Source organism: Schistocerca piceifrons, chromosome 2, assembly GCF_021461385.2.
Source record: "Schistocerca piceifrons isolate TAMUIC-IGC-003096 chromosome 2, iqSchPice1.1, whole genome shotgun sequence".
Taxonomy (NCBI): domain Eukaryota; kingdom Metazoa; phylum Arthropoda; class Insecta; order Orthoptera; family Acrididae; genus Schistocerca; species Schistocerca piceifrons.
This window is the reverse complement of record NC_060139.1, coordinates 398785715-398802091: the sequence shown is the minus strand read 5'-3', so window position 1 is coordinate 398802091 and position 16377 is coordinate 398785715. Positions and strand designations below refer to the sequence as shown.

Here is a 16377-nt window from a genome sequence, read left to right as displayed (position 1 = left end):
TACCCATATATGGAGGTCCTCCACGCCCTCACCAGCATGATGGCCAACACAATAGGTCTACTGCCATCGCTGCAAAGTGATTAGTTTTCACTAAGTGAAGTCATCATTAGATGTGGGTACTGCGATGTTTGCATACACCTGGCTATGATCAATCATTAATATGTGCTCATCTAAAGATTGACTGGGTTGAAAGTTGAACGAAGGATAGTGGTTTAAAAGGCAGAGGAAAAAAAGCGCCAAGGCAAGAGCCTAGGGGAAAAAAAATCTTCTGTGATAGTCATGTCAGGTAGTAAGAGCAGTAGCGGATTGCTTGATATCTGTGGCAGATTGTGCAAGGGTTAAGTAAGTTAGTGGCGAGTATCAGGCAGGCGGATATATTTGACATTGTGAGGCATTGTTACTCAGCTGCTGCAGCTGTGTACTGAGTGCTGGTTGATATTCTACTTTGAGTCTTTTCATCAAGTGTCAGTATGCACATTCACTCAAATATGTTAAATGATTTCATGATATTCAAAATGCCTAACTATATTTATGGTGATACTGTTGTATAAAAGAAGGTTGTAACAGCAGAGAACTATACACAAGAAGATTCGCAGTTCTGACCATGTTTGGTGTAAGGATTGGCAGTTGAGGCTAACTGTAATTCAATCTAGAATATTTTGCATAAATAAGTAGAAAGACCAATTACTGTTAAGTTAAACTTTTTGTGATAAAGTAATAGAAATCATAACAAACATAACACAGGGAAGCTATAATTAAACTTTCACTACTTGATCCAGTGTAGGCAGAAAACTATTTACCGTATCGGAATGATCTTTAGACTGTACGCTGTAGGATTTTCGTTAATGTCGTGACTTACTGTTAGGCACCAATATTGGTATGATGGTGTAGGGTTGAAATGCAAGCATGAGAGTGCATTACAGTTGCAGACAATAAGCATGGGTCTGGACAGAATGAGCAGGGCTTTGCTTGTAAAACTGTTTAATCTAAACAACAGCAATAGTTCTGCTGCACTTCACGAGTGTCAGTGCATTAAAGGAATATGGAGAAGTCTTTGTGCCTCATCGGGTTTGGGGAACATGATTCGTAAGTTTGAATTGAGTGGTAATTTGAGAATTACTACTGGGAGATGCTGACAGCCTGTTGTGCCGCAGCTCGTTGAAGAAGTTACTGTTGCCTTGGCTGAGAATGCTGTTTGCGCTGTGCTCAGTCTTCAACCAGTGCACAAGCAGTGTCACAACAGTTAAACATTCCATAGTCCACTGTTGTTTCGGGTAGCAGTGAAGCAACCTCTTATGTGGTTTCAGAATGTCATGAGTGCAGATGGTCATCATGTTGAACAGTTTTCGTAACCTGGAATGTAAACATGGTACACAATTAACAAATTTTACTCCCACATGTGGAAATTAAATGTTTCTTTCAGTGCTTTATTCGTTATTTCTTTTTTTGAATGTCCTTACAAATGTTTCCACTAAGTTTCACTGTCCTGTGATCACTCATTTGTCATGAGGTCCCTACAAAAGTAGTGAAAGTTTAATTATAACCACCCGGTTTGTGTAAGAGCACCCATCTGGAGTTACCTAAGTAGAATGACCACATAAATCTAGTGAATGTCAGACTGAGATTCATTGGAAGAATCCAATTAAAATATAATTCACCCATGAAAGAATTAACTTACAAAACATAAGCTCAGTCATTTCTTGAATATAACTTATCAATCTTAAATCAAACAATGGAAAGTCCAGCATGGAATGTAACAATATGAGAATGAAAGTTGCTGCACACCATACAGCGGAGATTCTGAGTCGCAGATAGGTACAACAAAAAGACCCTCACAATTAAAGCTTTCGGTTACTAAGACCTTTGTTAACAACAAACACACACACACACACACACACACACACACACACACACACACACACACACAAACGTAACTCACGCACACGACTGCAGTCTCATGTGGTTTCAGTTGCCTGAGACTGCAGTTTTTTGTGTGTGTGTGTGTGTGTGTGTGTGTGTGTGTGTGTGTGTGTGTGTGTGTGTGTGTATTGTTGACGTAGGCCTTAATGTCCGAAAGCATTAATTGTGAGAGCCTTTTTGTGGTGCCTATCTGCGACTCAGCATCTCTGCTATATGGTGAGTAGCAACTTTCCTTCTCATATTGTTACACGTAACTTATCAATCGCAGACTCTTTCCGGGTAGGATTTGCAGAGGAGACAAAGAAGATCCACTGAAGAGTGTCACATTTCATCACAAATTTATTCAGTTAGTGAGAGATGCTCAACAGACTCCTGTGGTTGACACTATAAGAGAATGTTGTACAAACAGTAAAGCAATATATTGTATCTGGTGCCCACAAAAATCTTACTAAGTGACCATGACTGGACAAATCAGAGGAATTATAGTTCAGATGGAGGCTTACAGATAGTTGTACTTCCCATTAGTTTCATGAATAGAAAGAGAATGGCGGGAAAATGGTAGTGATACCGAAAGCACCCTCTGCCACACACTGTAAGGTAGCTTTTGGAGCATAGGTGTAGATGTTGATATCCAATAGGAGATAAGTTAGAATGTCACATTCTTTTACTAGTCAAATAAACATATCACAAATTATGCAGTTTATCTTTGAACTTTTTCCTTTTTATTAGTCAGTGTAACCAAATGTAAAACAACTCTTAAGAAAACAGATAACACTCAAGGAAAGGTCCCACAAGTGTCATAAAAGTTACTTTTTTCATAGAAAATTTTTCTGTGCTTAAAGTAATCTGAAAAAAACTGCATTCAGATGTTAACTTTTCCTGTAACAGCCAACAGCTCATTCCATACCAATACAACTGCCAAAATTGATGGTCTATAACTCTAAAGATATGTGGCTGTTGTTGAATTTCAACAATACAGTTATCAGTGTTACATTTCTATAAGTGTAGGGAGAGGTCCTAATCCTTCACAACTCATCTCAAGTGTCATAACAGTACTCAAGACAAATCATCTCCATATATGAGAAATTGGTTCTTATTTTGGTGAACTGATAGTATAAAAGAGTCAATAGCATTCTGGTATTAATAAAATTTTTTCATCTATAACCTTCTGGTTCTTGCAAATAAATGGCTCTTCATTTTTACAAATTTAATCTTATTTGTTTTTAAATATATTTGCCGGCCCAAAATGCCTTTCCTTTCTTGTAAAAAGAGGAATATTGTTTCCTTATACTATATAAAACAGTTATGAAGAATTAGTTCTGACAAGGTAGAGGAGGCACTGAGTTGTGGACAGGCACATATAAATGCTGAACTATTGCTTACCTTTTAGACAATGTCCTTCTTCAGAACACACACGCACTCACACTCTATCTCTCTCCCCCTCCCCCTCCTCTCCCCCTCCCTCCCACCCCCACTCCCACCCCCCTCTCTAACTCTGTCCCATACCAACTCATCACCTCTATGTGCTCCACTTACCCTTGATAAATAACCCTAATCTTAGTGGCCTTCTTATTGAACCACTTTGCTTCCCCCCCCCCCAAAGTCACTTTTGACTCTTATTTGTGACATTGTCATCTCCATGTTTATTTTATTTGTTAGTATCTTTTTCACTTATTGCTCCCTTTCTGGTAGTCGCCATTTATTTTATTTTAATGATTATTTTCCTCTCATTGACAAAAATGTGGTTCTATATGTTGTTCCTCCATTACTGCTTATCCCCAAACTGCCTTGCCATCAGAATTCCTCTTCCTGGCTACAGCCTTTCCTTTCACAATGACCTATTGGTCATTATGAATTCTAATGTGTATTTTCTGTTTTTGCAGATGTGAAGAGGAAGTTCCAAGTGCTGGACAAATATCATTCTTACTAAAGGATTTAAAAGATGATGTACCGTTACTTTTTGCTGTTGTTGTGCCGGATTCTGTTGCATTTTATCATTTTGTGAACATTTCATTACCTGTGGATGACTCCTGTCCAATTTAGTCAATTTCTGCAGTGTTGCGATTGTTATTGTTTGACTGTGGCTGTTTCAGATGAACTCTAAATATACAAATATATTTAATTACATTATTTATACTTCTTCTGTGGGCCTGACATGTGATGAGAAGAAGTTCTGTTATTTTGATGTCTCAAAGTACAAAGCTACAAATCTCCACTTGGCGCTTTTTCTTAACATCTGATTGACAGGATCCTGCGAAATTATTCATACAAAAAATACATACATTCAAAGGGTGTTGTTCATGTCACATCAAGAATTTAATTAATAGTACATTGTTGTTGTTGCTGCCGTCTTCAGTGAGAAAACTGGTTTGATGCAACAGGTGGGTTACCTATGTTATTTATCTTACATTTCAAGACTAGTTTGTAGTGCAGATGGAGACTTTTACATCTCTTTTTTTATGTTTTTCCACTTTCAGCAGCTCCCTTTTTAATCTGTTGCAGTTAATTGATGTATAAGAGCTAACTCTGCTAACCTGTGCAAGAAGTATAATAGTACAGAATAGGAAAATAAAACGTAGTACAAAGTGTGACATTTGTAAATGGTAATACTGTGGCTGCTCCGACAAATGCAATACGCCGAAAAATTTCAGCTGCAGCTCTTGGATCTTCCCAGTTTTACCATAAAAACAACATTTATACACAATTAATCCCCACTCTTCCAAAAAAATACACAAGTTGGTATTCTATTGTAATTGGATGCATAAAAAAATCTACTCACCAAGTGGCAGCAGAACACTCACATAAAAGGTTATAATTGGGCAAGCTTCTCAAGCCCCTGGCTCCTCCTTCAAGGAGAAGGGTGGAAGGGGAAGGAAGAGGGATGCAGGAAAAGTACTGCAGACATGTAGCAAAAGGGGTAGATTTCGGAAAAGTCACCCAGAACTGCAGGTCAGGGGAGACTTACCGGACGTCATGAGAAAGAAAGACTGATTGTTGGGGACTGCAACGAACGAGATTTGAAAACCTGAGAGCTTGAATGTGAAAGACAGGGTAATATGCAAGACAGACATTCTGATAAAACATTTTGCACGAGTTAATAAGAGTGACAAGCTAAATGCATTATATGTAACAGAGATGGAAGGACGGCGGCTAAAAATAGACAGGTCAGAAAATGAAAGATGTAGAAAACTAAAATGGAGTGAAAAAGGTGTAGTTACTGTGAAGAAATGATGAGATGGAAGAAATTAACATATATTAAGGCCAGGTGGCGGGAACCAAGGACATGTTATAGCGCTAGTTCCCACCTGCGGAGTTCTGAGAAACTGATGTCTAGGGGAAGAATCCAGATGGCACATTTGGTGAAATAGGCACCAAAGTCATGATTGTCGTGCTGTAGAGCCTGCTCTGCAACAGGATATTGTATGTTGCCAATATACACCCTTTGCCTATGCCCATTCATCCTAACTGATAATTTGGTGATAGTCATGCTGATGTAAAAGGCTGAACAGTGTTTACATAACAGCTGGTATGCGACATGTCGTTTCTCAGGTGGCTCTCCCTTTGATAGTATATGCTTTACCAGTTGCCGGGCTGGTACAGATGGTGGTGGGAGGATGCATAGGACAAGTCTTGCAGCAGGGACAGTCACATTGGTAGGAACCATAGGTAGGAAGATGGGTGCAGAAGGTGCATAGGGACTGACAAGAATATTGCGGAAACTGGGAGGGCGACTAAAAGCTATTCTAGCTGTGATGGGCAAAATCTCAGACAGAATGGATCTTATATCAGGGCATGATTTTAGGAAGTCATGGCCTTGTCGAAGTAGCTGACTAATACTTTCCAGACCACGATAATACTGATTGACCAGTGGTGTGCTATGAAGTTGTTTTTTGTAGGGATCAGCAGTACCAGAATTGGATGTGATGGCCTGGGAAATCTGCTTTTGAACTAAACTGGTGGGGTAATTACATCCAGTGAAAGCTGTGGTGAGAATGGTGGTGTATTGCTGTAGAAAATGTGCATCCAAACAAATATGTTTGCTTTGAATTCAAGGCTGTATGGGAGGGAACATTTGACCTGGAAAGAATGGCAACTGTCAAAATGTAAGTACTGTTGTTTGTTAGTAGATTTAATGGGGACAGAAATGTGTAGCTAGAACTGTGCTGGAGAAGAAGCCACTGGCTCCGGAAGCTTGCTTAATTATAATCTTCTGTTATGCATTTGTTCTGCTGCCATTTGGTGAGTAGCTTTTTAATCTACTCCATTACCTCTTGTCAAAAATTGATTGTTTTCATTGTTATACTATGGCATTCGGTAGAGACTGTAGCACATCAGCTGCACAGCATGTGATGGCTTGTGGACTGCAGATGTAGATCACTCTCTCTCTCTCTCTCTCTCTCTCTCTCTCTCTCTCTCACACACACACACACACACACACACACACACACACACACACACACACAGAGTAAAACAGGTAAGGCAAGCTACTTTAAGGCATACAGCATAGAAACAATTCAAGTAAGTTTAATTAACTGTAAGGAACAGTGCTGGTATTAATAATTGCAAGTTTTTGTGTTGTTTGCTAACACAGTGGCTTGTTTTTTTAACAACCCAGCACAGAGGAACGGAAATGTGTTTTTGAACAACCAAATATGCTTATACACACAATTTAACTGAGATTGTACCATACACTTCAACTTAACTTTTAACTAGTGGTTCAGATTTATACACTCCAACATAGCAGTAGCAACGGTTCTAATAATGCTTGTGTGTTGTGAGAGTGGATGTAATGCAGATGTTGTTATCAGATTCTTCCATCCTCATATTATTAGCTAAATCCATCAGTAATTCTTGGCATAATTGTACGGCATGGGCATCATATGCAATGAGTCCAGATGATAGACTCGTCGCAACTTATTGTCTAGCTTGCTTACACACATTCATTCAGTTTTAAAATTCACAGAGCCCTCACTTGTGTTAAGCAAGTACCTATGCTAACAGCAATGTCTAGTTCCAACTAATAATAGCTGTCCATTACACACTTCAAACACATATGTTTATCAGGATTTGTTACTATTAAATTAGGACTTAAAAATATATATACACTGCATTATTACACCAAATTGCTTGCATGTTTCTGAACAGAAATGTGACTGTATCATTGATGTTACATCAGATATGTAGTAACTAAATTACGAAATCAGTTATGAAAGATAAAGTATTCTTTAAGTATATAGATGTTTCATTACAGTAATACAAAGTAAAATGAAATAAAACCATATGAATATATTTATTTACAAATGTGTGGCTATTAAAAAAAGGAATGTATTAAATTAACAAGCATAACTCATAAAGTGCAAGTTGTATGCTTCAGTGTTAATGTTGTTGGTGTCCTCCAGTAATTCAACACAAATATAAAAACTGTCAGCCACTTCACTCCTCATTATATAGTGTATTTACTGAATTCTCTTCCCTTATATAATTATCTTCTTCTTCAACATCTATCTTTCGATTGGTTGGCAGCCTTCCACCTGGATTTATTACAAGCTGATTTCATTTCTGAATAATTAGACTTCTGCATTATCTTAAAAATGCCAGTCACAGTCTTCCTTGGACTTCCCTTGCAATGTATCTTCTAGGATATTTATAATGGACTGGTTATGTCTCATGTCTTCTTCGTTTTGTTGATCTTTCTTCACCAATTCTTTATAGGACTTCCTGACTGGCGGTGTTTTCTGTCCACTTTAACATGTGTCTCCAGTGGCATACCTCAAATGGTTCAAGGGAATTAGTTTCATTTCTACTGTTGTTCATGTTTCACAGTCATACAGTGCTACACTGCAAATACAGCTTGTTCTCACTCCAGTATATATGTTGTTTGAACAGAGCACTTTTCTTTTGTTAACAAAAATTCCTTTTGCTTCTGTGATTCTTTTTTTGTCTTCTTTGCTTCTTCCATGTACAGTTCAGAGTAATGCAAAGTGGCTCGCCACACAGTAGTCTGAGCCCATGGGCTTTGAAGCTGGCCTGGTACATCTCATTCAGTGTGGCCACATGCCAACCCATGGCTTTGAATTACCCCATCCCATTGCACTAAAACCCACTTGATGGGTGCATCTCAGGCGACAGCAAGTAGGCATCCCACACCCTGTCAAGAGGACACAAACAGCATGCGCCATGCTGTTCGCCTGCTATGCAGCATGTGTGTTCTGTCTTTAGCTACTCTAAAGTTACTATTTTCCTAAATGCAAACTCCATAGCACATGATCCGAGTTTGAAATAAAACTGCCAGTGTTGCCCCTGCTGCTAAATACTAATTTTGAAATAAATGTAGTCTTGTTTCACTTCAGTAAATCAAAAGTAATTTGAAAAACAATTTAGGTAAATCAAGCATATACAACAAGCTTATGCAGCAAGGAAAATCTTTTTCATAAGTACAAACTAAAGAAAACAAAACTTAATGTGCAAAAATAGTTTTAGTATACTTTTTTACTCATTGGTCTCAGATAGTAGAGTTGATATAAATAAAAAGATCATCAATATTGTCCATATTTCAAAGTGACCATTTTGTGTTGAGAATTACACTGGCAGAATTAAAATTTCTTTTAGAAGGCGAGAGGAATGCAAGTATCCAGAATATTTTTCTAGCGGTCTTCTGAAGAAAGTAGGAAAATTTTGCCTGTTTCTTTTCTAGTGAGAAGCTACTTTTTTCTTTAATTTTACAGGTTTCAGTGAAATACCTCATCAACTTGTCTGTTGGAGTAGGTCTGTCATCGACATCTACCCACAAAGCAGATTTCTTTACAATCACTGGCACTGAAATTTGATGAAAGAATTGTCTTTTCATGACTCATACATGGCTATTTTACCATAATGGTTTTTACCTTAGTGTTTCACAAATTAGTGTCAGTAGAGTGCTACTGTGAATATGATAGTGCCATTGAAAACAAAAACAAATGTTCTGTTCTTGACGTAATCAGATCTACTACTTCTGAAACATTTCTGCTGTATGCAGCTCATTCACAGAGCCTCATCGAATCTCCTGTTTCCCCACTAAGTCTGTCATTGAGCATTTTCTTCCATCATAGTCCTGTTCGGTTCTCATCGTTTTCACCTGGTCTCTCCATCTTGTTCATGGTCATCCGATTGATCTTCTTTCGCATTCTGAAAATTCCAGTTCATATTGGAAATCTTTCTTGTCCCATTCTTTTAATGAACTCAGACAATTTAATTCTATTTCTCTCCATAGTTTTATTTAGGGAAACGATCTGAAGCATGCTTTATATTTTGTCTTCAGTATTCTCGTCAGTGCACATATGTATGGACACAGACAAGCTGGCGTGGTTCTTTCAGCAGAGTAATGCGAAAAGGTATCACAGATGGGCAACTCAGAGCATAGAATGGGCAGACTCACTGACCCAGTTGTTTACTTGCCAGTGGCCAGAGGCTGGGCCAGATTGTTCAGATCAATCAGCACAGACCTGGTTTCCGCATCATGCATTGCTCTTGCTTCCATGTGCTAGCTATTTTGATAATCCGTGTTGGTCACATTTTTGCTTTCTCCGTGCCCTAATATATAAGCGATGTTTGGACTCTCTGCTCTCTGTAGACTGACTTGCACATGAAGTTTTCCCACTTCTGTGGTTCAGTTCCCTATCAAGTACCCACCATTGACTAGAATAGTGACTTTAGTGCTGACAGGATGATGCAGTGGTGTTGTCACAAATGTGCATATACAGAGTGTCCATTCAGAAAGAGTGTCATTCATTCAGAATGTCCTTCATTATGAAGGACATTCTTACATGTGGTGTGAAGCTTTTATTTTTTTCTCATAGTTTTAATTTGTGGCGACCATGGACATGGCATTGATGCAATGCTGGCAGGAACAGTTACACCTCCTGAAGCAATAATTGCAGTTGCAGCAGGAGCTGCTTTGATCTTCTCACATGCTGCCTTTTCCCCAACCGTCCCTGACACCATTCGCTGGTTTGAACAAGTCTATGAAAAGGTGGAAGAATTACCTGTGCTGGTTCCTGCGGCACTGCCAGATAAGGGGTATTGTTGATTTATTTATTTATTTATTTATTTATTTATTGTTCCGTGGGACCACATTTAGGAGAAGTCTCCATGGTCATGGAACGAGTCAATACATGAAATTATAACACGATTGTAGAAACAGATAAAATGAAATATAAGAAACATATTCAGGCGACAAGTCGTTAGTTTAAATAAAGAAAATCAAAAATGTACACTGGAATTTGCTTAATTTTGTATCTCTTCCAGGAGCTCCTCGACAGAATAGAAGGAGTGAACCATGAGGAAACTCTTCAGTTTAGACTTAAAAGTGTTTGGGCTACTGCTAAGATTTTTGAGTTCTTGTGGTAGCTTATTGAAAATGGATGCAGCAGAATACTGCACTCCTTTCTGCACAAGAGTCAAGGAAGTGCATTCCACATGCAGATTTGATTTCTGCCGAGTATTAACTGAGTGAAAGCTGCTAACTCTTGGGAATAAGCTAATATTGCTAACAACAAACGACATTAAAGAAAATACATACTGTGAGGGCAATGTCAAAATTCCCAGACTATTGAATAGGGGTCGACAAGAGGTTTTCGAACTTACACCATACATAGCTCGAACAGCCCGTTTTTGAGCCAAAAATACCCTTTTTGAATCAGAAGAATTACCCCAAAAAATAATACCATATGACATAAGCGTATGAAAATATGCGAAGTATACTACTTTTCGTGTTGAAATGTCACTTATTTCAGATACTGTTCTAATGGTAAATAAAGCGGCATTTAGTTTCTGAACAAGATCCTGAACATGGGCTTTCCACAACAGCTTACTATCTATCTGTACGCCTAGGAACTTGAACTGTTCCGTCTCGCTTATAACATGCCCATCCTGTCTGATTAAAATGTCAGTTCTTGTTGAATTGTGGGTTAGAAACTGTAAAAACTGAGTCTTACTGTGATTTAGCATCAAATTATTTTCCACAAGCCACGAACTTATATCATGAACTACATTATTTGATAATGTTTCAATATTACACACAAGATCCTTCACTACCAAGGTGGTGTCATCAGCAAACAGAAATATTTTTGAATCACCTGTAATACTAGAAGGCATATCATTTACATAAATAAGGAACAGCAGTGGCCCCAGCACCGACCCTTGGGGAACGCCCCATTTAACAGTGCCCCATTGGGACTGAACATCATTACCACTCTCAATATTGCGGAGGATTACCTTCTGCTTTCTGTTCTTAAAGTAGGAGGCGAACCAATTGTAAGCTACTCCCCTTACTCCATAATGTTCCAACTTCTGCAGTAATATTTTGTGGTCAACACAGTCAAAAGCCTTCGTTAAATCAAAGAAAACACCTAACGTTCGCAACCTTTTATTTAATCCGTCCAAAACCTCACAGAGAAAAGAGACTATAGCATTTTCAGTTGTTAAACCGTTTCTAAAACCAAACTGTACATTTGACAGCAAATTATGTGAATTTAAATGCTGCAGTAACCTTGTATATACAACCCTCTCAATAACTTTAGCAAACACTGATGGCATAGAAATAGGTCTATAATTGTCAACATTATCCCTGTCTCCCTTTTTATAAAGTGGCTTCACTACCGAGTACTTTAATCGGTCAGGAAACCGACCACTCCTAAAGGAAAAGTTACAGATATGGCTAAGTACTGAGCTAACATACGTGGAACAATACTTCAGTATTCTGCTAGATACCCCGTCATATCCATGAGAGTTCTTGGTCTTTAGTGATTTAATTATTAACTCAATCTCCCTCTTGTCAGTATCATGGAGGAGCATTTCAGGTAACAGTCTCGGAACACTTTTTTCTAAGAGCGCTATATGATTCCCTGTTGGGACTAGGTTTCTATTTAGTTCACCTGCTATATTCAGAAAGTGATTATTAAGTGCTGTACATATATGCGACTTATCAGTAACACGGACATCCCCACTACGCACTGATTCTATATTCTCGACCTGTCTCTGCAGACCAGCCACTTCCTTTACGACTGACCATATGGTTTTAATTTGATCCAACTGATAAGGCCGCCTTGTCATTGCCCAGTAGTGCAGGGTTGTACGAAATTGTGGAAAATTTGATGCTCTCTACTGAGTCCAAGAAACTTTACTTAGGGGAAATCTGTCAGTTGCTTACACAGTATTTTGCACATCAAATCACTGTGGTGACAACATGATTGCAGTTTAACCAGCAGTACAAGTGTCCTGAGCAGTTATGAGTGACATGGGTCACCGACTTGCAGGGTCTCTCACACAAGTGTTGGTTAAAGTGTACACAGTGTGCTACCTCACTTGTGGAGCCCTCATGGGCACAGCATTTGTTTTCTGGGTATGGACTTGGTGACGCCAGGAGCTGTGAACTGGTAAGCACCGCCAGTACTTTGTCATCAGATCTGGGCATGCCTCAAGTGGTAGGCATGTGATGTGATGGTGGAACTTGTGTGACAGAGGGAGTGGGGATCTTGGCTTGACTGCCCTGATAGGTATTGTGGTAAAAACCCTCAAGGTGTGCTGCACGCTAATGAGATGTGTGGCTGTTGGAGGTGGGACAGTCATTGGCAGCCATCCTCTGGGGAACCTGCCACTCCTCAGTCATATAAGGCTTACCTAGGCACACAGGATCTTCTGATGGACCCTTCTTTCCTTAGCTGCTTGTGGGACCAAGATGGAACCCTAAAAATTTTCTCCTCCTCCTCCTATCAGAATGACTGGGCCACTTGTAGGTGCTAAGACCTAATCCAACAAGAGGGATCCTGTGGCCAATCATCCTGACCCAGGAATTTATTTGAAAACTATTGTTTCTAGAAATAGAAAGCATGCTGCTAATCAGAATGCGTTTTTGATAGTTAAAAGAAAAGAGGGCAACTTTGAGAAAGTTTTGCATTTCTACATTCAAAAACGTCTAGAGGGCTTTGCCAGCACTTTAAAAGCAGCCAAGCAATTGCTTAAGGGAACACTTTTGATTGAAACTTTTAGTTCCCAACAAGCGATGAGCCTCCGGAAAGCTATAAGCATTGGGGAATATGCCATTGAAATGGAGTTAGACAACACCTTGGACTACAGCAAAGAAGTTATGCCCTGTAGAGATCTTATCAGTATTCACAAGGAGAAACTGAAAGATGAGTGGACCCAGGAAGATATTGTAGATGTACAAAATGTCATGAAATGGGTGGATGGGTATCTGGTAAAATCTAACTCCTTTATCCTTACCTTCAATAGCACCAAACATCCGGAGCATAGCAAGGCAGGTTTGCGTCACTTAAGCATGTGGTTCTGTGTCCCAAACCCAATGAGCTTTTCAACTTTGGGCACATCACTCTAGGAAGTAAAGGAGAAGCCACTTGTGTTAAATATGGTAAGGCTGCCCACAAAGGAGACAGTTGTTCATGTTCTCCAAAGTGCGTCAGTTGCTCTGGGGACCATCCTGTCTGGTGTAGGTACTGCAGTGTCTTACTCGAAGAAAAGAAACTCCAGCAGCTTAAATCAAATCCAAAAAAATCCATAAGGCCATGCAACCTTCAATATTCACTACATTGTTCACTTCTGCTCGTAAAAAGCCTATTCCAGCAGCTGTTGCTGCTACGCAAACTGAGGTTGCTAGTATCAGCACTACTCCCTTTGTTTGTCAGTGCACATGTAAAGCTGCTGGTATGTCAGGGTTGTGGTTGCCACACCAGAGTCCTGAAAACAGATTCCAGAAGGCACTTAAAATCTTAAAGTGCCTTACCCATAGGTCTTGGGGAGCGGACATGGCACATCTGCTCCAGCTTTACAAGGGTTTTTGCAATCATGGCTTGACTATGGGTGCACAATGTTTGGAACAGTGTGGCTTTCTTATCTCAAGATCATTGACTGTATCCACAATGATGGAATTAGGCATACCACAGGTGCTTATCAGATCAGCACCTACCCAGTTGTGGAACCACCACTCACCATCCAGCAGCAGCTCCTCATTGTGCTTCATGGTGTTCTCATAAAATAATGGGACTGTTGCTGTAAAACACTTTATTTCAAAAACATACATATTTAGTTATTGTCACCTTCTCTATACTCTCCTCCTCTATCCCCACAACTCTCCATGTGAATTTTCCATTAATGGAAACAGTGCTGGAAGTCTTCATCTGTGAGCTCCTTGATGACGTATGCCACTGCTTCATTGGACTGAAATCTTGTTTCTTTTAATGCAGATTTGACCTTGGGCAATAGATAAAAGTCACATGGTGCTGGATCAGATAATAAGGTGGGTGGTCTAACTCTGGGATGCTGTACTTCACTAGAAACCTCATACCAGACGGTGTGGTATCAACTGGTGCATTGCCTTGATGCAGAGCCCAACTTTTTGTTCTACAATTCAGGTTGTTTTTTCTCACTCTCCAAGGACTTGAGCGGGGACATCAAGACAGTAATGTTAATTAATAGTTTGACCTTCAGGCACCCAGTGAAGAGGCACAATTCCATGAATGATGGGAAAAAACAATCCTCATTGCTTTGAATCTTGATTTGCTCATTTGCTCTCAGTGAAGTTGGGCCCTTCCAAAACATGGTTTGGTTCTTAGTTTCTGAATCATAAGTGAAAAACAAAGTTTCATCACATGTTACAACCCTTTTCAAGAAATTAGGATCAATTTCAATAGTATTCCAAGTGTAAGTCTGCAGGCTTTCGTGGCCGTTGTCACTGAAGTTAAAATCTTCTGGGTTATTAGGCCATGTCATGTTTCTTCTAAAATGATCAATGACTCGACCGCTCTACTGGGATCTTCCTTAGGATCTTCTGGTGTCCACTACTGCTAGAACACTGTCAGAGATGAGTGTTGCCTCGGCGGACAATAATATTTTGGATAAACATTCCCCCTCTCTTGCTCTGCCCGTTTCGAATCTAGCCACTGATGGCAACCAACCAATAGCGGTAGCAGGCATTTCAACTAGCATAAGTGTGGAATAGTGTGTTTCTATCCAATGACAATGGGCCGCCAATTGTATCCACAGGAGATGAGCTACCATCTTCTACCAGCTTCTGCATCAGAGTGGGAATATTAGCCTATGACTATTGGCCCATGAATGGTAACCACATGAATTTTAACCAATACTATTACTTCTCCAGCACGAACGCTTAAAAACTCCCCCTTTGTAAGAGAATGCGACATTCGTCTCTGACTGTGTTCTAGCAGTAGTGGACACCAGAAGATCCTGAGGAAGATCCCAGAAGAGGGGTCGAAACGTCGATCATTTTAGAAGAAACATGATGTGGCCTAATAACCCAGAAGATTTTAACTTCAGTATTCAAAGTTTCAGCACAGACATTTTTGTGATCTTCTTTTTGTTCAGTCATGAGAATTTTCTGCACCAGTTTTGCATACATTTTTCTCATGTTAAATTAGTTATGTAAAATTTGCCTAATTACACATTCTTTTTCAATTCCTACATTTACACATTTTTTGTCAATTCCTGCAGTTTCAGTGATTGATCAGATACTCAACTGACACTCAAATTGAATCAGATTACCTACTTTGTCGATATTTTCATCAATTTTTGTTGTTGGAAGGCGTCCCAGGTATGAGTCATCTCGGCCGTCTTGGAAATGCTTGAACCCCTCAAAAACTCACATACCTGATAAACAGTCTTTGCCATACTTTTTTTTTTAGTAAAAGATAGGTTTCAGTAGCATTTTTCCAAGTTTCATGTGAAACTTCATGACAGTTCGTTGGTCTATTATTATACTTATCATTTTTTTAGCAAAACAAAATAACAGCTCTTACATAAACGAAAGCCACGCCCCACTTATTTGTCTGCAGATACCAGAGATGCCGCATTAGACTGAGAACACTTCACAGCAATTGGTCATTCACCTTTGGTGCATGCATACTTTCTCTGTGACTCATCAATCCCATTATTTTACAGCCACACCTTGTTAAGTTCGCCGCGCGGTCTAGGGCGTCTTGTCACAGTTCATGCTGCTCCCTCCGTCGGAGGTTCAAGTCCTGCTATGGGCATGGGTGTGTGTGTTATCTTTAGCATATGTTAGTTTAAGTTAGATTAAGTAGCGTGTAAGCTTAGGGGCTGATGACTTCAACAATTTGGTCTCATAAGATCTTACCACAAATTTCCAAAATTTCCTTGTTAAGTTCTATGGTGCACCAACTTTACCCACTTGCCATACTGTTTGCTCGTCCATCTCTGGAAAGCCTTTTGTCCCATTGTTCACAAGCAACAAGTCCATTTGGGATCTGCATGCGGCATGTCCTGGAGTCACTTGGTGGAGCAAGTTTAACCTCCAATCCAGGGTTTGAACTGTCTGCCAACCTAATTAGTGCAGAGGCTCAGAGTAATTTTCGATTTAGTACAGTACAGGAGACATTGTACTCCTACATAAATGTTTAATATATTATTTTATGACATTTTAACTGAGCA

At 39.5% G+C, this 16377-nt stretch overlaps 1 protein-coding gene across 3 annotated transcripts in view; it reads left to right on the top strand.

Annotated features, from left to right (window-relative positions):
* The window catches only part of LOC124776505, a 138183-nt gene extending 134138 nt beyond the window's left edge, over nucleotides 1-4045 (top strand). For all 3 annotated transcript variants that reach the window (XM_047251526.1, XM_047251527.1, XM_047251528.1), the window contains exon 7: nucleotides 3804-4045. In XM_047251526.1, the coding sequence (XP_047107482.1) occupies nucleotides 3804-3963 (160 nt within the window). In that variant the 3' untranslated portion in view covers nucleotides 3964-4045. The remainder of the gene's footprint in view (nucleotides 1-3803) is intronic.
* The last annotated feature ends 12332 nt before the right edge of the window (nucleotides 4046-16377 follow it).